This window comes from Podarcis vaucheri (assembly GCF_965113315.1).
Source record: "Podarcis vaucheri genome assembly, chromosome: 2".
Taxonomy (NCBI): Eukaryota; Metazoa; Chordata; class Lepidosauria; order Squamata; family Lacertidae; genus Podarcis; species Podarcis vaucheri.
In genome coordinates, this window is record NC_138760.1 from 15,183,757 (window position 1) to 15,211,348 (window position 27,592).

The window sequence follows — 27,592 nt, forward strand, 5'->3', positions numbered from 1 at the left end:
GAGCCGAAATGCTTCCTCCAACTTCACCATCCATTTTGGGAAGTTGGTGTGGCATTTTTGGTGGTGCAAAAGAAGCAAGGGAACCTCTTATTAATCCTGACAGCTGGCTTCCCCACCCAGCAAGCCCTTATGAGGTGGACAGGAAGCTTTGCCCTCTAACTGGTAGGCTTTATGATGACACAAAGCGGTGACACCGTGTCGCCATGTAGCCCAAGGGTAGCCAATGTCATGCTCTCTGAATGTCGCCTGACTCCAGCTCCTATCAGCCTCAGCCAGGATAGCCAACTCTTCGTGACCCCATGGACCAGAGCACGCCAGGCACTCCTGTCTCCCACTGCCTCCCACAGTTTGGTCAAACTCATGCTGGTAGCTTTGAGAACACTGTCCAACCATCTCGTCCTCTCTCGTCCCCTTCTCCTTGTGCCCTCCATCTTTCCCAACATCAGGGTCTTTTCCAGGGAGTCTTCTCTTCTCATGAGGTGGCCAAAGTATTGGAGCCTCAGCTTCAGGATCTGTCCTTCCAGTGAGCACTCAGGGCTGATTTCCTTCAGAATGGATAGCTTTGATCTTCTTGCAGTCCATGGGACTCTCAAGAGTCTCCTCCAGCACCAGAATTCAAAAGCATCAATTCTTCGGCGATCACCCTTCTTTGTGGTCCAGCTCTCACTTCCATACATCACTACTGGGAAAACCATAGCTTTAATAGCTTGATAGCCTTATCATCCTTCCCCCCCCCAATCCTCTTTCAAAGCTGTCCAGGTTGGTGGCTGTTGCCACATCTTGTGGCAGTGAGTTCCACGGTTAAACTATGGGCTGTGTGAAAAAGTGATTCCTTTTGTCTGTCCCAAATCTTCCAACATTCAGCTTCCTTGGATAAGCTCTGTTCTTTAGATTTGTGAGAAAGGGGAAAACTGCTCTCTATCCACTTTCTCTCTACAATCCACAAATGTATATACCTCCAACAAGCCTTCTTCCCCACCCCCACCTTTACTTGCCTTAAAAAAAATTTAAAAGACAAGAAAATCATAAATAGCAGACAGGATGATACGACGTACCTTCAAGAGGGTGACCTAAAAGAGTAGCTGTAACGTATTCTTACAAGGGATGCGGGTGGCGCTGTGGGTTAAACCACAGAGCCTAGGACTTGCTGATCAGAAGGTCGGCGGTTCGAATCCCCGCAACGGGGTGAGCTCCCGTTGCTCGGTCCCTGCTCCTGCCAACCTAGCAGTTTGAAAGCACATCACAGTGCAAGTAGATAAATAGGTACTGCTCTGACATGAAGGTAAATGGTGTTTCTGTGCGCTGCTCTGGTTCGCCAGAAGCGGCTTAGTCATGCTGGCCACATGACCCGGAAGCTGTACGCCGGTTCCCTCGGCCAATAAAGCGAGATGAGCGCCGCAACCCCAGAGTCGGTCACGACTGGAACTAATGGTCAGGGGTCCCTTTACCTTTACCTTTAACATATTCTTACAATACATCTAATAATACCCAGGGCATCCACTGAGCTAACAGAGGAAAGGATCAAAAGGACAATGAGCAAAAGCTTAAAAATTCTGTCCAATAAACTCAGATAGAATGAAAGCCTGAAATGGTTGTTCATGCTCGTGTATGAGATAAAACTCCCACCAATTTGCAGCAAAATTCTCTGGCTCTGCCTGGGCTCTAAGGGTCTTTAAATGGTGGGTTAGCTTCTCTCAAACAGTAATAAACAATGCCTTTGAATGCCATCTATCTAAAGTAATGCGTGAAGAATCTTTCTTGCCCTGTGAAATGACCAATCAAGCTAGGACCATTAAATAAATTACTAGTTATTTTCCCACAATAGCTACATTACTCTCCTCAAACACTGGTAGCAAACACGATTTGGACTCCAACATCACACTTTCCCCAATAATAACCCCAATTTGTTTCACCACGTGTTTCCCAAAGACGCCCACTCCTGGACAAGCCCATCAGAGGTGCCGTCAAGTCTCATTTCGGTTCTGCCAACATAAACGGCATTGCCCAATGCTTGAACTCTGGCAAGCAAGAATGGAGTGCAACACCAGTGGTGAGCATTCAATGAGTTCTCATAAATGGTGGCTGAAACAGAGGACAGAGGCTTAGGGGACCAAAGGTTATTCCAAAGACCAGGACCCTCTTCCTGTCCAGTACCTCTCTCCCAAAGGACCATAAGGCCAGAAAAAGAAGAAAAAGTGGTCTTCAGTAGAATACCAGGCCTCTTCTGCACTCTGGAGTGGTAGCAATGAGAAGTTTGTAAGCTGTATGGGGACTTACGGTAGTTGCTGTTCTGTCAACAGAAGGCTCCTGCAAAAGCGAGCTAATTTAGTGAATCCTCAGTCAGTTAGGAGAAGTGCCCCTAAACCTATCTGTAACTTGTTGTGCTGACAAAGGGATAGATCGATCAAAGATGTCCCGCAACTTGTGTGGCAGCCCCACTTTGTGCATTGTGGCACTCGGAGCACACTTGCTTGGTGTGGCAGATGAAATGGGAGAGTGATCATTCTGTAGAAAGAAAGGGTTCTCATTTCTTGTGCCATTTGTGCCAAACTGAACAATGAAAGAAAGGATTTGTCACTTTCTTCCACATTATCTGGGTGGCTGGTAGGAAAAGAAGTGCCCTAGGACCCTCATACCTACGGGACCGCCTCTCCTGGTATGCCCCATGGAGGACCTTAAGGTCCATAAATAGCAACACCCTAGTGGTCCCGGGCCCTAAGGAAGTTAGATTAGCCTCAACCAGAGCCAGGGCCTTTTCAACACTGGCCCCGGCCTGGTGGAACGCTCTGCCTCATGAGACCAGGGCCCTGCAGGATCTGATTTCTTTCCGCAGGGCCTGTAAGACAGAGTTGTTCCGCCTGGCTTTTGGCTTGGAGTCAATTTGATTCCCTCCCCCTCTTTCTTTTTTCCTTTCTCCTCCTGTGGTGAGGCTGCATTTTAATGTTTTAATGTTGTATTTTAATCTAGTTTTTAAGTTGTATTTCAATCAACTTGTTTTTATTATTGGTTGTTAGCCGCCCTGAACCCGGTCTTGGCTGAGGAGGGCGGGGTATAAATAAAATTATTATTATTATTATTATTATTATTATGGAGCTGTTGATTGATTCATTGCCTCCAACCCTACCCAAGTTTTAGTCTTGACCCCGAGAGTCCGTAAAAAGAATCTGCCCTAATTGGAAGGCATCAAAATACAGTCTGTCTCTCTCTCACACCCACACTCGCCCCAACTTGAGATTTAGAGTAAGGAAGTTTGGCCAGTCATCTTGCCCTCTTGGTTCACAAAATAAAACGGTTTAAAATTGATTGCCGTTGTTTCATAATCCCATCTGAGATCAAAATTGAGAGGGCTTGGAAGAAAAAAAGAAGTCGTGGGAGGGCTATTATTTTAATAGCAGCAATCCTGCCTAATAAGAATAAATTGAGGGGATGCCAGGATGCCAGGATCATAAGTCATATGTAATACATTGCAAAACAGGTACATAATTCAACCTAAGTCCAGACAAATTCTGTGACATACGAACCACCAGGTATTTCAGGGAAGTCAGACACACCTTGATACCAAAAGCGCCACCTAATAAACAGCCATGTTCTTGGCCTCAGCTTCCAAAACATTGTCTCCAATTTATCAAAATTAACACCCAGCCCTGTCACAGAGCTAAATTTGCCAGTTTCTCTTGCGGAAGAGGCATTTGGGGATCTGAAAGAACAGTGAGGTTGTCAGCAAGGAGTCTGAGGAGCTGTGAGCGACCTTTATAATCATAACCCTGTATCAATGAGTTCACCTGCAGAGATCCTGCCAGAGCATAAATAAGAAGGAAGACAAGAGAAATCCCTATATAAAGTAAAAGGCAAAGAATCTAAATGATTTGTTCAAACCACAGCTCAGATCTAAAAACTAAAAGGCCCTAATGTTGTGAACCTCCCTCTTAAGAGAGTGGGGAGTGTTCCACAGGGTTTGCAACTTGCAAAAGTTACAGATTTCGCATGGAGCTGCCGCCACTTGCAAATGGGCTTTTGGGGCACCCTCTGTGTGAAAGCTGTAAAGGTTATTCTTCTTTTGGTTATTCTTCCGCGCGGGTGTGATCTTCTCTGTGTATCCTCAAGGGATGTCTGCACCCGACACCAGCTGCTGTTCTTGATCTGTTCATACCCTACAACATTTCTCCAATGAAAATAGGGACGTTCTATTAAACAGAGAAACTAAAAATTGAAAGACTTGCCCATTCCTAGGCCAGTGCCATGTGACAAGGAAAGAGAACATTGTGGACCACTTAAGGTCCAGGCTGTGAGAAGTAAGGTTACAGGGAACCAGGCAGAGGGCCTTCTTGGTGGTGGCACCCACCCTGTGGAACGCCCTCCCAGCAGATGTCAAGGCAATAAGCAACTATCTTACTTTTAAAAGATATCTGAAGGCAGCCCTGTTTAGGGAGGTTTTTAATGTTTAATGCTGTATTGTGTTTTTAATATTTGGTTGGAAGCTGCCCAGAGTGACTGGGGAAACCCAGCCAGATGGGCGGGGTATTAATAATAATAATAATCATCATCATTATCATTATCATTATCATTATCTGGCTGGTGTGCCAGACCTTTAGGGGATGCCACATGCCAAATTAGCCCTACACCAAGGAAGGACACACCCCCCCCGCCCGCAACACACAAAGTCATCAGCTGTCCCAGAAAGAATGCAATGTACAAAGCAAAGGCATTAAAAACATTTTTTTAAAAAACTTCCATATATAGTGCTGCCTTTATATGTCTTCTAAAGGTTGTAGAGTTACTTATCTCGGCTCGTGGGGTCGCATAACGCCATACCCTACAACATTTTTCTGATGATAATAGGGACGTCCTAAAGAAAAGCAATGACAAACCTAGACAGCATCTTAAAAAGCAGAGACATCACCTTGCCAACAAAGGTCCGTATAGTTAAAGCTATGGTTTTCCCAGTAGTGATGTACAGAAGTGAGAGCTGGACCATAAAGAAGGGTGATCGCCGAAGAATTGATGCTTTTGAATTATGGTGCTGGAGGAGACTCTTGAGAGTCCCATGGACTGCAAGAAGATCAAACCCATCCATTCTTAAGGAAATCAGCTCTGAGTGCTCACTGGAAGGACAGATCCTGAAGCTGAGGCTCCAATACTTTGGCCACCTCATGAGAAGAGAAGACTCCCTGGAAAAGACCCTGATGTTGGGAAAGATGGAGGGCACAAGGAGAAGGGGACGACAGAGGAAGAGATGGTGGGACAGTGTTCTCGAAGCTACCAGCATGAGTTTGACCAAACTGCGGGAGGCAGTGGAAGACAGGAGTGCCTGGCGTGTTCTGGTCCATGGGGTCACGAAGAGTAGGACACGACTAAACGACTAAACAGCAACAACAGCAAAGAAAAGCATGACATTCTGGGATCAAATCAGAAACCAGGATGGCATCTGTAAATCCGGAGCTGTCCCTGGGAAATAGGGACATTTGTAGGGTCTACTGATCAGTTGTTGCATGCCTGTGCAGTACACACATGACAGTTTGCCTTCTTCTCATTTACTCTGTCTCTGAATGACCAGGACAGGCAGCAGACCAGTTTAGCAGCCCGCTTGTTCACACACTGTCATTCCCAGGCTGTGTAGCACATCAGTGCAGCAGGCACTGTAAGCCCCCAAGGTGAGGGGAGCAGCTTTGGAGTCAAAGCCACAGCTGTGAAAGTCCAGTAGCAGGAACGATGGAGATTCTCTATGGATTCAGGCCTAACAAATGTCAGTTCTGTTTGTGCTCAGAGCAAGAGAAGCCTCCATTCTGCGTGGCGAATAAGCGCATTGATATATCTTATGCAAGTTAGGCCTCTCATCCAAAGCAAAGGTTTTTTGTTTCAAATCGATTAACTGTCTGGCTTTTAAGCAATCGGTCAATCAATCACTTGCATTTAAGTTTGTTTGTATACTCGGAAGCCCTTTTAAGGCTTTTGAAGGGAGCGTCATAATTTTATGTTACTGTTTTGCTGTGTTCAGCTATCTGCCACTCTTTACAGAGGCCAGAAGGCAAAGCTGGGTGTGAGGACTGGTTTAACATTAAATGTGGAACAGCAAGGATGGTGTCGGCCCTTCTGGATAGAGATGAGCCCTTACGAAAGTGTGTAATGCCAGAGTTTCCTTATTGTCAGCCCCTGTGATCTGGCAATGTGTTGACGGTGGGGACTTTTTACCTGCATGTTAAGCTTGTGGTTGATATAAACACAGCAATTAATCATTTAATACTTGCAGCTGTGCTGCAGCTTCACTTGATTTGCATAAATGTGCTGCATTGGTATATATTATAACATCTGTACAAGTGTATACCCAGGACTGGGTGTCATACAGACATAATCCAGTTATGCAAATCCAAGTTCTGTATCCAGAGAGGTTGACTTTTGCAACCTGTATATAGTATGCAAGCTTTTGCAGACTGCCTTACTTATTCTGCATTTTATTTTATTCACTACCCTTCATTACGTATTCTGGTTTGTTAGTTATGGGGTGGGGTATGTGGAGGTGGGAACTATGAAGGGCAATGATATCCTGTTATTAAAACTTACTCAGCTACCCCTTTTGCTTCTGAGATTTAGGCTGTGTAAGCCCCACTGGTTTACTTTAAGTAGGCATATACCGGATCACACTGTTAGCAGGCTTCTTGCCATATACATACATATAATTTAAATATATATTTATATATTTGCAGCCATAAGGACTAGAAACTTGCTTTAAAAAAAAACGAAACCTGAAATTCTGACAAAGCTTGAATTTTGCAGCTGATGCAGGCTTTAGCACCCCAGCCCAGCCCCTCCCCATTTCTCAAATTATTCTCTGGCTCAAATAAGCTCTAACAATCTTAGCCCTCTTGCAATCCCCTTGCACAATACTGTAACGATCCACTTCCTCCTCCATTGTGAGATTGTTCATGACCTTGCTGTTGGAAACGGCCCAAAAACCACGGACCAGTGAGTGCCTGGGTCTGATTTCTCTCTCTCCTTGCGGCGTCACAGTTGTGTTTTACTTAATGCATTCTGCTGCTTTGCTTCATCACTGAATTAAGCTCTAGGAGGACACATCCAAGCACACCAAGGCTTTGGGGAAATAGAAGATCGTCCCTTGTGACTTTGTAGGGGTCCTTATCAGTATAAATACGTTGCAGAGGGCACCCAGCAAATCGCAATGGATGTGCAACGCCTTGTACAAGTTTGGGGATTTGCCTACAGGGGCTGTGAAGAGCGCTGGCAAAACTGACCAATTCCTCTTCTGCTCACCTCAAGACCCCTTTCCAATTTCACCTCCACAGTGAAAAGGCATCTCCCAGCTTAGTGCAGAGCAGGGAGCGAAAGAATGCCAGTTTCACTGTTGCTCTTTTCCGCCTTTGCAGTGGCGACTAGATGATGTGCAATTACCACTGAACTTTCCAGGACTGACGGCTGGCTGCACAAATGGTTATGTAAGCAATCGAGGAGGGAGAGAGAAACAGCTTTTTTTCTTTGTTTTTTGGCGGTGTGATTGTGGTGGTGGAGGGAATATGCATGCCCATGCAGAAGCCTTTTTTGGGGGAAACTCCACAGATGTCAGACACTTTGCAGTGTTTCCATTGGCTATCTGGCTCTAGGTGGACTGGACCAGTTCAAAACATCCCTAACTGTATAGTTTGCTGCTGCGCTCCAAGTTTGTGCTGCAGATTTGCACCCTTTTGTGTAAAGTTGCAAGGTAAGTTTATGGCACCCAAGCCAACCCGTTTGCCATGTGCAAGGACTTATCAGTCATAGCCCCAAGACTCGCTGCGCTGGGGAGCGTGGCTGAGTGTGCTTGCTAAAAGAATCCCTAGAACAGAGATAGCAAACCTTTCAGGCTCTTGATGTCGCTGGACATCATTTCCCATCTTCTCTGACAACTGGCCATGAATGCTTCTTGGGTCTGATGGGAACTGGAAACCCAACAACAACTAGAGGGCCATAGTTTCCTTTTTAATTCAATTATTTTTGCAACTTTCAAAAGTTTAACATATACACTCCAATACATAATAATTCTGTGTTTTGTTCTGTTGACTTCCCACCCTGTTTTCCATGGTGTTTTTATTTCTCCCCCTCTGCTGCACCCTAGTAAAGGTAAAGGGTAAAGGGACCCCTGACCATTAGGTCCAGTCGTGTCCGACTCTGGGGTTGCGGCGTTCATCTCGCTTTATTGGCCGAGGGAGCTGGCGTACAGCTTCTGGGTCATGTGGCCAGCATGACTAAGCCGCTTCTGGCGAACCAGAGCAGCGCACGGAAACGCCGTTTACCTTCCCGCCAGAGCGGTACCTATTTATCTACTTGCACTTTGATGTGCTTTTGAACTGCTAGGTTGGCAGGAGCAGGGACCGAGCAACGGGAGCTCACTCCGTCGTGGGGATTCGAAGCGCCGTCCTTCTGATTGGCAAGTCCTAGGCCCTATACCATAACAACAATACAATAATCTCTCATTCCTTCTGTTGCTCATAGTTCAAATCCTGCTCGCGAGTTCATCATGCTAGAGTATTTCTTTAACTAATCCGAATAGGGCTTCAATTCTCCCACAGAACAGTCATTAGGTTCTCTTATTTTGGCTGTTCTGGGATATCTTTCATGTCAGTTTCTATAAGCCTTGGCCAGCAAGTTGGCAATGAATATCTTGACTGTTCTAGGCAAATGCAGGGTTTGATTCCTGGGATCCACTTGCCACCCACAAGAGTAACCCGCTTGTATTTCTGGAACCTACTTTTGCTTGTGACAGTAGCAGTTGACAGGTAGCATGCCACAGGACACCGGCGCCTAGGCCTAATTTATCAGGTGTGCAAACCTGCAAACTCAACTCTCTCATTTATGCTGCTGGTTTCCTTCGACAGATATGTGCATGAAACACATAGCTAGCACGTGTGTGCTCAGTTCAGCATGCTGTAATGTAGTGAACAGTATGTTGGACTCCACTGGGTAGACCCAGGGTTTAAATAGTATGAAGTCCACTTGGGTATTTCTCTCTGAGTGTTTTCCCACAGCAATTTATTGTGGACTTGGTGCTGATTGGGCACGCAAGTTCTGCACAGTGTCCACACGCAACCTCGCCCTTGTCAAAATGCCATCCTATATTTTACCCGTTTAATCTGGAGCTGCTGTTTAGACAGGATTTGTGTGTTTATGTGCTGAATATGAGCAGCACCGAGTCCACAGTAAACTGACATGTGGAAGCCCCCCCCCCCCCGTCTTGACATAACCTACTTTTCAAGATTGTGGTGCGTGAGAATAAAATGGGCCAATCTCATCTATGCTGCAAAGGAACATAAAAAAACCTCCCACCAAAACCCTTCAAAAACTCTGTTTAACTTGAAAAGATTTCTTTAGTCCAAACCCACTCCCCAAATTAAAAATTCTGTTGGATTCAAGCTTGGATCTGAAACACATAGTCTGAGATGAGTTTTCTGCAGATTTGAAATGTGAGGCCCTGTCTGGGAATTTGGATGTTTTTAAGTTTGAGATATTGATATGTGCAACAAGCAGTTATTGTGTTCTTTGGAAATGTCCAGCGTTGCTGATATAATAGCTTGATTTAAATCTTCAACCATTCATTTTTGCTCTTGTTCACCCTAAGCTTTCATTTGCATTCCTTGCTGCTGCTTTCATGGATTGTTGTTACTGCATTTTTTTTATATATACTCCGCAAGTCTCTTTGAGAAAGTCCTTTTTGTTTGTAAAATTTGTGCAAGTTTAAAATCATTTGGTCCTAGCCTCTTTTCCTCTGCCCTTTGCCCTGACCCTCTGCATTGCCCACATCACAGGGCAAACTGTTGATGCTTCCCCCTTGTCTCTCCTTGCCTAGGCAGCCTGAGCCGGGCGGGCCCAATCCCGGCCATCCTGCGCCCACCATCTGCCATGATGCAGCAACCCCTGGATCTCAAGCCCTTCCTGTCGTTCCCTATGGAGGCGCAGCCGGCCGTGGGCCTCTTCGCGGGTTTCAACACGGTAAGGCCGTGGCTGCTTCCGGCCCAGGAGGTACAGGCTCGGGTAGGACTGTTTGTATAACTCCTCCTACTTTCCTTCTTCTCTTCCTCTGCCCCCACCAGAGAAAGGGGCTTTGACCTGGACACCTGGCCCCTGGGAATGCCAGGTGAGGCACCCAGGGCTCACAGATGAGGGTGCGGGAGGGGTTACGTTAGCCCTGGAGACAAGTGGTGGCTGGGGCCCGTTTGGGACTGGTAGGGTGGAAGGCAGGAAGATCAACAGTAGGTGGCGCCAGAGAGCTCATGGTAGGTTGTATCATAGAGTTGAAGGGACCCTGAGGGTCATCTACTCCAAACCCTGCAATGTAGGAATATGCACCTCGGCCCAGTATACCTGAAGGAGTGTCTCCACCCCCATCATTCTGCCCGGACGCTGAGGTCCAGCGCTGAGGGCCTTCTGGCGGTTCCCTCATTGCGAGAAGCAAAGCTACAGGGAACCAGGCAGAGGGCCTTTTCGGTAGTGGCACCTGCCCTGTGGAACGCCCTCCCATCAGATGTCAAAGAGATAACTACCTACCTAACATTTAGAAGACATGTGAAGGCAGCCCTGTTCAGGGAAGTTTTCAATGTGTGATATTTTAATGTATTTTAAATCTTTGTTGGAAGCTGCCCAGAGTGGCTGGGGAAACCCAGCCAGTTGGGCGGGGTACAAATAATAAATTATTATTATTATTAATTACCTGTCCCATACGGGGATCGAAGCTGCAACCTTAGCTTTATCAGCACCATGTTCTGAAGGCAGTCACGTGGCGGCTGGCTGGGGGCCACGCTGGGGTTGGTGGGCGAGCCGAATGGATCAGCCTCCAGGGGAGATCTGAATGCAGACCCCGGCCAGGGAAGCTAGCTATGCCTGCTTCAAATGGCTCACTTACGGAGGCTGCAGCACCACATCTCCTTAAATCACAAGAGATCTCAAATCCTAGAGCTGCACAGTTGGAGGGGGCCACAAGGGTCATCTAGTCCGAACTGCGGCAGTGCAGGAATATTTTGCCCAACATTGGGCTCCCACCTATGACTCTGAGATTAACTATCATGCTTCTGCCGGTGTGGGGTGGGGTGGGGGGGGTGGGGGGAGGACAACTGGCTTGTCAAGTGTTTACATGCACTCCAAAGCATGTTGCCACTCAGTCAATGGTTTCCTTCCTCTGCCCACTCACTGCTGCAGCAGAAAAATGGATAGGCTACAGCAAGTTGTTGGGAGTCAGGTTCTGTAGGGAAATTGGGACTCACTAGCCTTGCTTGGGAGTTTTGCTGGCTTTGGAAGTTTGCTAGTTTGTCAGTTTGTCTTGTCAGGCTAGTAAAAAATAATAATACAGTGGTACCTCGGTTTACGAACTTAATCCGTTCCGGAAGTCCGTTCTTAAACCAAAACCATTTTTAAACTGAGGCGCACTTTCCCTAATGAGTCCTCCTGCCGCTGGTGCCCTTCCACCGTTCAGATTCCATTCTTAGACCGAGGTAAAGTTCTCAAACCAGCACACTATTTCCGGTTTTGCGGAGTTTGTAAACCAAATCGTTCTTAGACCGGACTGTTCTTAAACCGAGGTACCACTGTAATGGCAGGTTGGTACCACAAATAGGTGGTGAAGAAGAAGAAGAGTTTGGATTTGATATCCCGCTTTATCACTACCCGAAGGAGTCTCAAAGCGGCTAACAATCTCCTTTCCCTTCCTTCCCCACAACAAACACTCTGTGAGGTGAGTGAGGCTGAGAGACTTCAGAGAAGTGTGACTGGCCCAAGGTCACCCAGCAGCTGCATGTGGAGGAGCGGAGACGCGAACCCGGTTCTCCAGATTACAAGTCCACCGCTCTGAACCACAACACCACACTGGCTCTCGTGAAGGAATATAGTCTTTAATGTATGTGGGTTGAGGAGATCAGATCCACCGCATGCGTGGTGCATCATAGAACTGTAGAGCTGGAAGGGAGCCTGAGGGAATCTTTTGACCACCAGATCACCTCAACTTGTACGCCAGGAATGGGGAAGCTGTTTCCCCACCACCACCAGATGTTGCTGGACTACAAATCCCATCATCTCTGACCATGGGCCATACTGGCTGGGGCTGATGGAAGGCCACCGGTTCCTCGTCCCTGCTGTACACCTTTGAGGGCAGCCTCCTCTTCACTGCATGTGTGCCTGGCCTTTAAGATACGAAGTACCATGTGAGCATGCCTGGTAACGATTTGCCGCCTTGTGGAGAGTTCTCATCTCCATCTCGGGGGACAGCTGGAGATCAGTGATTGTGCTCAGGTCATTGGTTAGGAACCAAGACATGTGTATGTGTTAAAGAGCAGTAATTGGGCTCTTTTACAGTGACTCCATTCCCATTCCTGCACAGAGGGAGGCAGGTATTCTCAGCTGGTGATGGTGTGTTTAGTCATTTGGTCTCTTTGCCTATGTTGGAGCGACCTCTGCTGGGGAGAGAGAGAGAGAGAGAGAGAGAGAGAGAGAGAGAGAGAGAGAGAGAGATGAGAAGCTGTACTGGCTACTGGCTCCCTAAAGGCTATTTTTCTTTTTAATGGAATAAGCTTTCTTGGACTACAATCCACTTAATCAGATGCATGAAGTGTTATTCCGAGCTGCAGGAATATGGGTGTGTATAATTGTAATCAGTGCGGTCAGAAGGAAAGGAAGTGCAGCAGAGGGTACAGATGGTGATGATTATATCCTTAATAGTGGCCATTCACAAAACAAACAGGCAGGCACAGATTGTGACGATAGCACAGACATCCTGGCATTGGTAAGCCAATTAACGTAAGCAGTGTGATTGTGCTGATTCAATCCGCTAGCGATAGCACGGAACCTCTTGAGGAATTGCAATTCAGCAGTTTCATGCTGCAGTCTTCCTTTGAAGGTCCTTTGTCCCAGTATGGCCCCCTTATGGTCAGATACAGAGTGGCCTGGGAAGTTGAAATATTCCTCCACTGGTTTCTCAATATTGCCATTTAAACTTTTGCATAGAAATAGGCCTGTAGAAGGACTTTGTTGGCAGATGACGACATATATCTTGTTGAAAGATGTGCAGACAAATGAACTCCTGGTGTTGCAGATGACATTGCTGAGTCCTATAATAGCGCTGGAAGAGAAGACATGGGAGCAGTGTTCGATCTGGGTCATACACATAGCTGCAATTTAGAATTACCGGTACCCATAATTTGTTCGTCTTTGAAGGTGCCACAAACCTTTAGGTGGTTTTAGCTACAAGAACCTGGCACTGATGCCCCTCTGAAAGCTGTACTGCATGATTGAAGGGAAGGCAAGAGAGCATGGGTAGGCAAACTAAGGCCCAGGGGCCAGATCCAGCCCAATCGCCGTCTAAATCCGGCCCATGGACGGTCCGGAAATCAGTGTTTTTACATGAGTAAAATGTGTCCTTTTATTTAAAATGCATCTCTGGGTTATTTGTGGGGCCTGCCTGGTGTTTTTACATGAGCAGAATGTGTGCTTTTATTTGAAATGCATCTCTGGGTTATTTGTGGGGCATAGGAATTTGTTCATTATTATTTTTTCAAAATATAGCCCGGCCCTACACAAGGTCTGAGGGACAGTAGACCGGCCCCCTGCTGAAAAAGTTTGCTGACCCCTGCTTTAGAGTGACTTGAGAGTTTATTTCGATCCCATCTACCTTCCTTCCAAAATCACATCTGGAGAGAGTTAGAAATAGAGACAGCGATAGATTGAGAGAGAGAGATTAGGTCTGCAACCTGTAATCAGCAGGCTGAAACCCTGCTAGACTATACCTTGTGAGCCAGTGTGGTGTAGTGGTTAAGAGCGGTAGTCACGTAATCTGGGGAACCGGGTTCGCGTCTCCGCTCCTCCACATGCAGCTGCTGGGTGACCTTGGGCCAGTCACACTTCCTTGAAGTCTCTCAGCCCCACTCACCTCACAGAGTGTTTGTTGTGGGGGAGGAAGGGAAAGGAGAATGTTAGCCGCTTTGAGACTCCTGAAGGGGAGTGAAAGGCGGGATATCAAATCCAAACTCTTCTTCTTCTTCTTCTACCTAAAGCTTTAATTCCAGGAAGCACTGGCAGAGGGAGCAAGGTCTGCAGCAGAGAAGCAGCAGGTGGGCCATTAACCCTTTTCTTGGTTGACATTCCCCCCCTTCTCCCCCCTCCAAACCCCTCCTAGAATGCACATTTGCTACATTGCAAGGAAAAGTGTTTTGAATTGGGTAAAGGGTTAAACTGCCACGCCTGCTGCTTCTCCCACTGCAGATTGCGCTCACTGTTCTGCAGCTCTTCAGCAACCTGGTTTAGGAGCTGGGGGTCCAGTTCAGCGTTTTATGTATTAAAAGTACAAGAATAAGGAAGAAGTGGGTTTCCTTCCTGTGTTGCCAGGCAGCTGCCTGCAGGGGGAGCCACATCCCTTGTATGTCCCTGCTGGGATGGTGGGTGCACTCCAGACATATCTGTCTGGAATGGCGGATGTCCAGGCAGCGACGACTTTATACTTGGGAAATGAGAAGCAACAGGAGGGCCATCTGTCCCAGGCTGAGTCCCCCTTAGAGAGTCAGGACCCCGCTGTGCAGGGCAGCAAATTCTCTTGCAGCAGTATCAGCAAATAGAGTTGCTTAGCTCTGCAACGTGGAGAAGGTAAACTTTTTAACAAATTCTCTTCTATACCTGCCACTCAGCATGTAGTCGGACTCCAGTTCCCATCAGCCTCGGCCAGTATGGCCAGAGATGATGAGACCTGTAGTCCTGGAGGATTCCCCTGATTGTCTTTACCTTCACAATAGCCTTGAGAGGTATGTCAGGTTGAGGCTGCTGCTTTGTGTTCTGCAAGGATTTGAACCCAGGATCTCCCAGTTGCAAACTGAGCTCCCCCACCCCCGTCAAGGAAACTCCAAACAATCCCACGAAACACATTCTCCACATCGTTACTCTTGTCACTTTGCTAGGATGGATTGTTGACGGTTTATTTTTCGACTTTATTTGCTTTCGTTTGTGAACTGCTTCCCATCAAACATCTCAAAGCAATTTCACAAAAGAATCATTCTAATCCTTTTTATGCTTCTGCCTCTCCCACTAGAGAGGTTTTCAACTACCTCGTTCTGCTTGCAGAAGCCTGCACCAGGGCTCCCGCTAGCACAGCGGGGTTTGCCCCTCTTCCCGCTGTGTCCTCCAAATCCATTCAGGAGGGTTAGGAAATCCCTCAGAACAGGGTGCAGGCGCAGGGGAGGAGAGGAGAGGAGAGGAGCGGGGAGATAGTTATAGAGTCATAAGATTCAAAGAATCGTAGAGTTGGAAGGGACCGCAAGTACCATCTAGTCCCAACCCTCTTCATTGCAGAAATCCTGCCCCAGGCCTGGACTCGAACCACCAACCTTCTGGTTAACAGTCAGGTGCACTGACCCATTGTGCCACCTGGAGAGTAAGCTTGCATCGGACAAGTAGAAAAGCTTGCGCTGATAGAACAATCTCCTTAGTGCTACATGGAATTCTCCCCCATTATTTCCAGCCAAGTTTTACTGTACTTCAGCTGGCATGATGGGTTGTTGTTGGTTTTTTTGGGTGGGGGGACTAAAACTTCAAACCGGAATGTGGGAACCCACCTTTCGAAATCCAGATTTGACCATTTGGCCTGGCTTTAAATGTGTGGGATAACATTCCTACTTACAATCTTGCTTTCCCTTTCAAACATTGATCATCACCATCGCCTTCCCCTACAGCAGGTTGATGATGCAACAGAAAATCTGCAGAAAGCTAGCCTGTCTCTGCCTATCCCAAACCATCTAGGTAAGGTAAAGGGACCCCTGACCATTAGGTCCAGGCGTGACCGACTCTGGGGTTGCGCCGCTCATCTCGCTTTATTGGCCAAGGGAGCTGGCGTACATGTGGCCAGCATGACTAAGCCGCTTCTGGCGAACCAGAGCAGCGCACAGAAACGCCATTTACCTTCCCGCCGGAGCAGTACCTATTTATCTACTTGCACTGGCAAACTGCTTTCGAACTGCTAGGCGGGCAGGAGCTGGGACCGAACAACGGGAGCTCACCCCGTCGCGGGGATTCGAACCGCCGACCTTCTGATTGGCAAGTCCTAGGCTCTGTGGTTTAACCCACAGCACCACCCGCGTCCCTTTCCCCCAAAGCACTTGGTTTTAAAGGAATTGAGGCTAAGGGGTAAACTGAATCAGAGCAGCTCCAAAGCTTGCATGATATACAGTGGCCATGTCTTTAAAATTAGATAAGCCATCAAGAACAATACCAAGCGTCTCTGGCCATTCTGTTCTTCTTGAGCTTTGGCTTGTTCTGACATTGTTCCCCCCATCCCTGAGTTCCCAAGGTTTACATTTTCCTCCTCCTTCTGAAGAATCTGGTTGTGATACCCAGATTTCCCAGACCCTTGGTTTTTAATAAATGCTTGCAAGAGAGGATTCTTGCAAGGACCTCTTCCCTTGTCACTTCAGCACTGGGACTGGAAAAGCAGCAGCACTGGTATCTTACACTCTGGATACCTCTATCCTTAAAGGCACAAATGCATGAAATCCAGAAATACAAGCCATCGCACATTTGGCCCATGCTGTGTGTCGAGACCCCGCAGGCACCCCCTCGTTGGAAATAACTCACACAAGGACACAGATATTAGGTTTATGTTATTGGGCAAATTTTGGTCACAACTTTATTGAAGTTACAGAATGTGAGCGGTATTGGCTTAGGCATTGATGCTGCAGATTAAACCACAGAGCCCAGGACTTGCTGATCAGAAGGTCAGCGGTTCGAATCCCCGCGACGGGGTGAGCTCCCGTTGCTCGGTCCCAGTTCCTGCCAACCTAGCAGTTCAAAAGCACGTCAAAGTGCAAGTAGATAAATAGGTACCGCTCCGGCGGGAAGGTAAACGGCATTTCCGTGCGCTGCTGTGGTTCGCCAGAAGCGGCTCAGTCATGCTGGCCACATGACCCGGAAGCTGTACGCCGGCTCCCTCGGCCAATAAAGCAAGATGAGCACCGCAGCCCCAGAGTCAGTCACGACTGGACCTAATGGTCGGGGTCCTTTTACCTTTACCTATATCTGACTCCTGCCCATTATGCAGGAAGTCCAGTAAGGGTAAGCCACCGGTAGGGGGAACCCTGTCGATGCGAACCAACTCAAGCTCCCCCTGGTGTTTCTGTCGGGGTCGTGTCAAGGCCCTAGCCCCCGACCGGGCTTCAGACTAGATCAACACCCCCGGATTCCTTTAACGGAATACCCTTAAGCATGGAGGGGCTGGTGATAGCCACACCTCCCCTCCCCCCCACAAGGTCAAACAATGCCTAACCGCAACCCTAACAAAGTCATGACGATTGCTACGAGGTAGGCGAAAACCAAGTGGCCAGTGCCAATTTGCCAAGTGGAAAAATTCCTACCAGGCCACTCGGACAACCAAGGCGACCAACCGAAGTCCATAGCAAGGTCATTGCCTAACCTGCAAAATAGGGAGGGAGGGCGGGTGATTGAGGAAGCGAGCCAAAGAGGAAGTCCTCTGGCTTGCTCCTCCATTTAAACGGCTCCTGCCATGCCCCCCGCAGCCAGCGGATTGGCTGGCCAGGCTCTGACGTGACCGGGATCCCCCAGGCAATGGGGGACAAAGCCCCCGGCCCCAGGTGGGGAGTGGGTGGCCACGCGGTCCACCGCAACTCCTCCCCACTGGGAAGTGGAGCGGATCTGTGCTGTTAAAGGATGGGAGCCTTTCCCCCTTTGTATTTAAACCACATACACTTGGGGCTCCCCATGGCACGGCCATACAGTCCTCCTAAAGATGACCAAGACTTTCACGGGTTTTATAGGGGATGCCACGCTGCACCTGATGCAGAAAACCACACCTGCCTGCTGTTTCCTTTAGTGTGTTAAGTAGGCCACTGAAGACCTCAATTATTAAGAGCCCCACTGATGACTCTTCACTGTGAGAGGTCAGCGGTTAACTCAGGGGTGGAAAAACTTTCCTTTTTTTTCCTGTTGAGGCCCACATTCCCTCCAAGGTAATCCTTTGAGGACTGCCGGAGCCCGCGGTGAGCAGCGAAAGAGTCAAACGTGAGTTGGGTGCCCCCCTTTGCTTCTCTCGCCACCCCCTTTTTGTACTGTTTTATCTCTTGCTAGCTGTCCGCGTGCAGTCGGGTTCAGTGTCATATGAAATTAGGCTGCAAGGCGGCCACCCTGCTGGTTTTCCTGTTTGTCCTGAATTCCTGCCTGAGAATGAAATTGACATGCCTCTAATAACCTCACAGTGAAAATGGCCTGCAATAGATAATATTTTTTGGAATTTATATTGGCTTGATTTTTAAGACATTGCTTGTAAGACCAGCAGTGTTTGAAATTAGCCAGGTGCCAGGTGCGTTTTGCAACTGACGTGGGTCCAATTATGTGTTTTTTTGAAATATTTTTTTTTATTCAAAATTAAAACAAAACATATTATCCAAGGGTCCAGTTGTGACCACGTGGAGATCTCTAGATGCCAGGCTGGCAAGTTGGGAGAACAAAATGTCACTTAAAGAAGGACCTGAAATATTTTCCTTGAAGCTTGAATTAGTTTTTTTTCCTGGATTGTTTGATGTTTTAATGTGTTGTAAACCACTTTGAAATTTGTTCTTTAAAATATATGGTGGTAATAGAAATGGAAATAACAACAACAACAATTGCTTAGTGGGCGGGAAACGGTGCCTAGGCATTCCATTGTGGTGACAGCAGCCGAGGTTAAAGGTGCCATTTGGTGATTAGATTATATACAGCTACAATAAACCTACCATTAAATAATAATAATAATAATAATAATAATAATAATAATAATAATAATAATATACTAATATTTTTTTTGTTGCTTAGTCATTTAGTCGTGTCCGACTCTTCGTGACCCCAGGCACTCCTGTCTTCCACTGCCTCCTGCAGTTTGGTCAAACTCATGCTGGTAGCTTTGAGAACACTGTCCAACCATCTCTTTCTCTGTCGACCCCTTCTCCTTGTGCCCTCCATCTTTCCCAACATCAAGGTCTTTTCCAGGGAGTCTTCTCTTCTCATGAGGTAGCCAAAGTACTGGAGCCTCAGCTTCAGGATCTGTCCTTCCAGTGAGCACTCAGGGCTGATTTCCTTCAGAATGGAGAGGTTTGATCTTCTTGCAGTCCATGGGACTCTCAAGAGTCTCCTCCAGCACCATAATTCAAAAGCATATGGGCAGGATATATATATATATATAAAATAATAATAATTTATTTATTTATTTATTTATACATACATACATACATACATACATACCCCGCCCATCTGGCTGAGTTTCCCCAGCCACTCTGGGCGGCTCCCAATCGAGTGTTAAAATCAATACAGCATTAAATATTAAAAACTTCCCTAAACAGGGGCTGCCTTCAGATGTCTTTTGAAGATAAGATAGCTGCTTATTTCCTTCCCATCTGATGGGAGGGAGTTCCACAGGGCGGGCGCCACTACCATAAAATTATGGACTGGTCATTTCTTCGTCAGAGGGCAAATGGGCAAATTTAGCAGGGGATCAAATACTTTCCCCCCTCACTGTATCTGAGTTTCCAATACTGTGTAACACCCACGTTGGCAAAAGCCAAGGAGCCCTCCATTTTCTCTCTCGTCACTTGCTTCCCCAGGTCAAAATAATCCCAGGTGGAACCCTGTGGGTCAGGCTGCACATGAAGCAAATAATCCACAATCGAGATCTCCCAGAGTGGTGTTTTTATTGTGATTGATATTTAAATGCAACCATGGAGAGATGGGGGGGTTATGATATTTTTTTGGAGCTGGAGGAGGGGGCAGCACTGTTTTCTTCTTGCCAATTTCCTCCATCTAAATCGCCTCTTCCCTAGCAAAATGCTAATTAGTCCCTGCAAAAGCAGGGAGGGTGGGGGGAGAATCAGATATCATCTAATGGCAGCTTTGGGCTAGGATTTGGGGAGAGGGGGCTGATTGAAGCAGAGATAAAATTTCAAGTGCCTCCCCTCCGCACAGCTGCATTAAGTAAAAATAAACATGACAGAAAATCTAACCATGGATCTTTTCAGTAACATGAAGTTTGGCCCCAAATAACCCTACACTTAAGGTGGGCGGAGATCAGGATGTCCTGGGGCAGCACTAGCCAAAGAATCTTTGGTGCTCTGTTTTAGTGACTTCCCCCCCAGCTTCTTCTATTCCCCGCCCCCTCCGGGGAATATCGTTGCTTTATTCTAGAGAGTACCAGAGCACACAGACTTCGGTACTCTTTGCACAGAAAAACAGACTTTCTCAAAATTGCTCTTGGCTCTCCCCAAAGATGAAACGTTTTTCCAAGATGAATTAACCTTCTGGCCCGTCCAATCTCGCTTCCAAGCTGTCACCATCTCAAAACTCTTCTGTTCTCCCTCCTGCCTTCGTTGCTTCCTTCCTTCTTGCATCCCTTCCTGAAAACAGCTTCCACACTGCCTTTGACCCCTAAGAGCAGTGGTGAAGAAGGATTTTGTTGTCCTTGGACCATGACTCTAATAATCCCTGACCATTGACCGTGCTGGTTGGGGTTGGAAGGTGTCCATTTAGGCCCACAGTTTCTCCACCTCTGCTTCAGAGTCTGGAAGCGGCCTCACCCAGAATCGTTCTCCGCAGGACAGCAAATACCATATTTTTCGCTCCATAAGACACACTTTTTCCCTCCTAAAAAGTAAGGGGAAATGTGTGTGCGTCTTATGGAGCGAATGCAGGCTCCATGGCTTCAGCAATAGCAACGCGAAGCCTCCGAAGGGCAGTGGGAGCGCTCCCGCCGTGCTCCGGAGGCTTCGCGTTGCTTTCGCTGAAGCCTGGAGAGTGAGAAGGGTCAGTGCACGCCGATCCCTCTCACTCTCCTGGCTTTGCTTCGCTGGAGAGGCGCTGCGCAGCTTTCCCTCTCTGCACAACCCCCCTTCAGCGAAGTGGGAGGAGAAATGGAAGGGGCTCCGTTTCTCCTGCCGCTTCACAGAAGGGGCGCTCCACAGAGAGGGAGAGAATTTTTTTTCTTGTTCTCCCCCTCTAAAACAAGGTGCGTCCTATGGTTGGGTGTATCCTATAGAGTGAAAAATACGGTGCCTTATCTTACCACCACCACCACCACCACAACAACAACAACATCAACACCACCACCCTTGAGTTAATGGAGCAGTGGTCTTTGGGAACCCCCAGTATGTGTGTAAATAGTATGCATGGAAGAGGGGCTACAACAATGCCTCCGCTATGTTCTGTCGATAATTCACTCTTCTTGGGAAGAACATTTCCTGGATTCAACTCCTGACTTTTAAGATGAAACAGATGCTGGCATGAGCAAGGGCTGATTTATTAGGGTTGGCACGCTGCTCAGTTGACCAGCCCAGTGTTATCAATATTCTTTGAATACATGATGTTTGCAGAATTGGCCCGCTGTTACGTTGCGTAACGTCTTGAAGGCTGTGTTGAAATGATAATTTCTTTTATTTTGCTTTGTTTTGTTTTCTTTAATGTGAAACTAGTGTTCCGGGATGAAAGACAAGGAGAAGGTCAATCACATTGCTCACATTTTTATTTTCTTAAAAAACAAACCCTTACCTTAATGCTGTTTAAGTTTTAAAAAATTGCAACAAAATGTTACAAGTTATTACAAGTGCCTGTTGGTGATTAAGCATTAACATTTATTCGAACAAGAACAGTACTTTAAATTCTTGACCATTATTGGACCAGTTGATCTTTCCTGACTGATCAAGTGCCCAGTCCTGAGATTTATTTATATTTTTACCCTGCTTTTCATACCAGATACTGTCTCCCAAAATAGTGCACAGACAGACAGACAGACAGACAGAGAAGCCCTGCCTTCAAGCTTACAAAGTAAAAAATGGCAAGACTAGAACAAACTTGCCTTTATACTCATTTGCAGCTCTTCTGGTCTTTCCTTGCTGGTCTTCTTGCTTGGGTAGGAATAGAGGAAACTGCTTTATGCAGAGTTAGACCATTGGTCCCTCTCGCTCAGTATTTTCTACACTGACTGACAGCAGTTTTCTGGGGCTTTAGGATGGAGTCCTTATCTGGAGATGCTGGGGTATGGACCTGAGACCTTCAGAATGCAAAGCAGGTGCTCTACCACTAAGCTGTGGTCTTTATCCTCAGATATAGCTCCTTAACTGCCACAGCAGTCCTTGTTCCTTTGGCTCTTGGCAGACGCCAGAGGATGCTCTCTACTCCCAGGGCAACTGGCAATAGATATCTACATGCAACTGGTTGTTTTTTTAAAAAAATACATTTTTTATTAATTTTAGCATACAAATTATAAAACATACCCCACATATTATAACAAATACATTCTTTTTGGACTTCCATCAGCACCTCCGATGATCTTCCGTCTTAATCACTTTTTATGCATTACTTAATTTCATGTTGTCTTTACCTCTCTTAACCTATCATCTTCCCTTCTCCGATTTTACAATATTTCTAGCAATACTCCTCACAGAACTTCTTGCAAACCTACAAATGTCGTTTGTTCATCACAAATACTTTTCATATATATCATAAATTTACTCCAGTCTTCGGTAAATCTCTGGTCCCGTCGGTTTCGGATCCTTCCTGTTAATTTATCTAATTCTGCATAGTCCATCAACTTCATTCTCCATTCTTCAGTCGGCAATTCTTGCTTCCATTTCCGTGCTAATAATATTCTAGCTGCTGTTACTGCATATACATTTTTTTTACATTCTTTTCTATTTATATCACTTCCCACTATTCCCAATAGAAATGCTTCTGGTTTCTTTGTAAATGTATATTTCAATATTTTTTTCAACGCATTATATATCATCTCCCAGAAACATCTCACCTTTTTGCATTCCCACCACATATCATAGAATGTTTCCTCTTTACATGCAACTGGTAATTAGGTAATCTGCAGGCCTTAAATAAAAAATATTCGTGCAAGTCAGCTCATGGATGGGTAAGCTGTGGCCCTCCAGATGTTTGTTGAACTACAGCTTCCATCACCCCTGGGCGCTGACTGGGGCTGATGGGAGTTGGAGTCCAACAGGTTCCTTGTGCATGTTTTAGACCCATGTTTTTAGACCTGTGTTTCTCAAACTGGAGGGACACGGGTGGCACTGTGGGTTAAGCCACAGAGCCCAGGACTTGCCGATCAGAAGGTCGGCAGTTCAAATCCCCGCGACGGGTGAGCTCCCGTTGCTCGGTCCCTGCTCCTGCCAACCTAGCAGTTCGAAAGCACGTCAAAGTGCAAGTAGATAAATAGGTACCACTCTGGCGGGAAGGTAAACGCCGTTTCCATGCACTGCTCTGGTTCGCCAGAAGCAGCTTAGTCATGCTGGCCACATGACCCGGAAGCTGTACGCTGGCTCCCTTGGCCGATAAAGCGAGATGAGCGCTGCAACCCCAGAGTCGGCCACGACTGGACCTAATGGTCAGGGGTCCCTTTACCTTTACCTTTTTCTCAAACTGGGGATGATGGGAGCTCTAGTTCAACAACAACTGGGGACCCAAGTTTAAGAACCACTGTTTTAGACACTCCAAGGTACCAAGAGAGAGGATGGATCTGCCCATTGGCTCCCATTGTCCGCCTTGCACACCGGTCACCTGTGGAGTGAAATTACTTTCATTGATATTTTTATTCCTGGCAGGGCTTCAGCGCCTTTAACAGCTGTTTAGAAGGTAGAAATTCTCCAGGTTAATCTCTTCCTGGCATCTATCATAAGGGACAGGATAAGTTTCGCCTGTTTAATTTCCACACACAGAATGCTTATGCTGCTAAAAGGTTTTGGCAGCAGGGAGCGGGGAAGTCGCTCAGTTTGGGAAAGTGTGGCTCTATGGCCCCCACTCACCCAGCCTTCACTTGGGATAAGAAATCCTTTGGGAGCTTTGGATGTTTGTGAAATCCCCGGTAATGAGATATCAGCGAAGGGGGAGGAGCCTGCTGTGCTTATGCAGATCCGATGTGGTGTGGATTAGCTGTTCCATGCGTATTAAGTGTCTCTCCTAGGTGCATGGAAGATAACTCACGAGATTGTTGCTACAGTGCCACATGTCACAAACGTATCTTGTCCCAAGGACTGCAAACATCCTCCCAACATTTCACAGAAAGTGGGGTGGGGGGTGGGGATCTCTCCCTCCCTCTCTCTGGTGCGCAATGTGCCGTCTTCTGACACCAAAGATTGTGGCTGCCCTCTCCTCCTCCATCTCCCTGCCACACTTTTTGGGGTGTATATTCAGTAAGGGACGTGGGTGGTGCTGTGGGTAAAACCTCAGTGCCTAGGACTTGCTGATCGTAAGGTTGGCGGTTCGAATCCCCGCGGCGGGGTGAGCTCCCGTCGTTCGGTCCCAGCTCCTGCCCACCTAGCAGTTCGAAAGCACCCCTAAGTGCAAGTAGATAAATAGGTACCGCGTTTCCGTGTGCGGCACGGGTGCTGGCTCACCAGTGCAGCTTCGTCATGCTGGCCACGTGACCCGGAAGTGTCTTTGGACGGCGCCGGCTCCCGGCCTCTTGAGTGAGATGAGCATGCAACCCTAGAGTCAGTCACGACTGGCCCGTACGGGCAGGGGTACCTTTACCTTTACCTTTTTATTCAGTAAGGAGCTGGGTTTCTTCCAGTCACCCTGTTCTGGTTGCACCTGTTGCAGAGCACACATGGCTTGCCCAGCTGTGCATCTGTTGACTGCTCCTCTTTCCAGTAATTCTCCAACAGCTGGTTCCAGTGAAATGATTGGTGCTTGTGCAATGATCCTTTGAAGCCCACCTGCCAATCATATTCAGGTGAAAATGTTTACACTGAAAGGGTTCTCTCTCTCCCTCTCTCTCCCCCTTTTAGGGTTTGAATTGTTTTTCCTTTTTTTAAAGTAATTTGCTAACTCAAGCCACTTAACTCTCATAGAATCATAGAATCATAGAGTTGGAAGAGTCCACAAGGGCCATCGAGTCCAACCCCCTGCCAAGCAGGAAACACCATCAGAGCACGCCTGAAATATGGTTGTCAAGCCTCTGCTTAAAGACCTCCAAAGTAGGAGACTCCACCACACTCCTTGGCAGCAAATTCCACTGTCGAACAGCTCTTACTGTCAGGAAGTTCTTCCTAATGTTTAGGTGGAATCTTCTTTCTTGTAGTTTGGATCCATTGCTCCGGGTCCGCTTCTCTGGAGCAGCAGAAAACAACCTTTCTCCCTCCTCTATATGACATCCTTTTATATATTTGAACATGGCTATCATATCACCCCTTAACCTCCTCTTCTCCAGGCTAAACATGCCCAGCTCCCTTAGCCGTTCCTCATAAGGCATCGTTTCCAGGCCTTTGACCATTTTGGTTGCTCTCCTCTGGACACGTTCCAGTTTGTCAGTGTCCTTCTTGAACTGTGGTGCCCAGAACTGGACACAGTACTCCAGGTGAGGTCTGACCAGGTGAGGTCTCTCCAGGTGAGGTCTCTCCTTGTAGCACAAATACCTTAAGCAGTTTGCCTGCTAAAAGAAAGATGCCCAGTTTCTCTCTCTCCCTCTCCCTCTCCCTCTCCCTCTCTCTCTCTCTCTCCCTCCCTCCCTCTCCCTCTCCCTTATGTGAAATAAGTCTGGACTTTTACATGCAGACAACAGTGGAGGTAGTAGACTGCTAATGGATCATATACTTCTTCAGATTGCAGATGGGGAATCGGGAACCAAAAACTCTTTCTTATCTCCACAGTCTTTCCTTTTCCTCAAGCTAGTCACAAGGAGAAGGGAAGCAATTCATCTGTGTGGGGCCAGTCCTTTTAGGAATTCCAAATCCACGCTGCTTGTCAACTCTAATATCTGAGGCACATTTCCTCCCCCAGCACCCCACAAGTTGAAACTGAAAGCACACTTCATTCTCGTACCCCCGAGTCTGTGCACATGTAAAGATTACGTAATCTTGGAAGCATCCATCTTGCATGTTACTGTTCTGATCAGTTCCGCATCTGTAAAATGGACCTAAAAGTGCTTGACTGCTAGTGGTGATAGTCATAGTAGCATCAAAGGCTGCGAACCTTTTCTAAATAGGGTTGCTGGGTCCCAACCTAGAGAATGCATTTTTATTATTTATACTGTATTTAACAATATATCTTGTATGGATAGGGTATAACCTGAGAACCATATGTAAGGGTCTTTCCAGATTCCCTTCTTATTGTGTATTCATTATGATTTGTCTTTGTGATGGTACTGGGGGGGGGGGCAATTCCACACAATCCCGCTTTCAATATCCTTGGCCACCTGCAAAGGTTTTGGGGCAAGCACACCGCTTTGTTTCCAGTCACTGCCTGCTATGCATGCCTGCTCAGAAGTTGAATGAGACATACTTATTGTAGATGCATATAGCCTTGATCTCACTGGCACTGGTGAAGGGAAAACGCTCTGTACGTGCTCAGTGACCTCCGGTTACTGCCCATGCAGTAGCGTAGTGTGGGAGGTGCAGGGGGGGCCGGCCGCACCGGGCGCAACATCTGGGGGTTAGGGTTAGGGGGCACAAATCCACGGGTTAGGGGGCGCAAATTACTTGCCTTGCCCTGGGTGCTGACAACCCACGCTATGCCACTGTGCCCATGTTACAATGCTAAAGTACTGGCACTGAAAATAGCTTCTGGGGCTGATTACAGATGGACAGAAAAGAATATGAGCTGAGAAAATAAGGATCTCAAAACATTACACTGTCTTATTTAAGCCACTGTTCCCCACCTATAATATTGAGATGAGTTTCTAACACCTGGGCTGCTTCTTATATATTTCTGAGATTGGGGTATTGGAGGGGGCGTCCTAGGAGCAGAGTTGCTTGCGGAGTATTTTCTGCACGGCACAAATACTACTTATTCTTTAGGAGTTCCCTACCAGGACAGACTTTGCTTGTGTGCTCAAGACAGCGATTCCATAAAACATATTTTGTTGCACTATGCAAAATATGAGCAAGCCAGGGCTGAACTGATATTACCCTTGCTGGTACCTTTCCCGGGAAAATCAGAGGCTCACTATGTCAGGTTCCTATTGGAAGACCGGACAAACGCTAGAACATAGCAGTGGCAAAGTTTTTATCGGTGGTTGCAAGAACCAATGAGCCCTTTATTCTGAACAAAATGCTTGTTTAACCCGGAGGTAGGCTGTATGAATTGTGTATTGCTTTGTAACGATTTGTTGGGTCTCTGGACCGTAATAAAGGTTGGTGATGATGATATTCTTTAGGATTTTATTAACCCCATTTGATCAGAGCTGCCCCGTGCCCGGGGCGGTCGGAAGTGCACTCTGCACTCTCTTAGAAACACTCCTGTCTTCCATAGCGCTGCAGATAGGGTCCCGGGGCTGAGAGCTTGGTTCAAAGCAGTTCCTGCCTAGTGGAGTTGGAAGAGGAGATCGCGAATAGATCACCTGGCGATTCCGAGGGAAGGAGATTGAGAAGGGGGGAATTACCGAGGGCGCCCCCTTCTAGCGCTGCAGGATTAGCTGGGGCGACGGGGGTCCCCATCCATTCTCCCCCCCCCGTCGCCCGCCGGCTCTCGGGGCGGCAGGGCTTGTCCGGCCCCGGGCTGGGGGGAGGGAAAGAGGGAGTCCCCTTCCGTCGCTCCTCCCCAGCCGGGGAAGGGAGGCGGGCGCCCGGCTCACACTCTCTCCGCTGGCTGGCGGGATGCGCCGGGG

The 27,592-nt window shown here is 47.3% G+C and overlaps 1 protein-coding gene across 9 annotated transcripts in view; it reads left to right on the forward strand.

The window, feature by feature from the left end:
• ZNF385A (zinc finger protein 385A) overlaps positions 1 to 27,592 on the forward strand; it is a 210,672-nt gene that overhangs the window by 112,869 nt on the left and 70,211 nt on the right. For 4 of the 9 annotated variants that reach the window (XM_082212628.1, XM_082212626.1, XM_082212629.1 and 1 more), the window contains exon 2: positions 9,833 to 10,017. The exons of 1 other annotated variant lie outside the window; for it this stretch is intronic. In XM_082212628.1, the coding sequence (XP_082068754.1) occupies positions 9,833 to 10,017 (185 nt within the window). The remainder of the gene's footprint in view (positions 1 to 9,832; positions 10,018 to 27,592) is intronic. 4 more of the 9 variants (XM_082212631.1, XM_082212623.1, XM_082212625.1 and 1 more) reach the window with 3 other exon arrangements.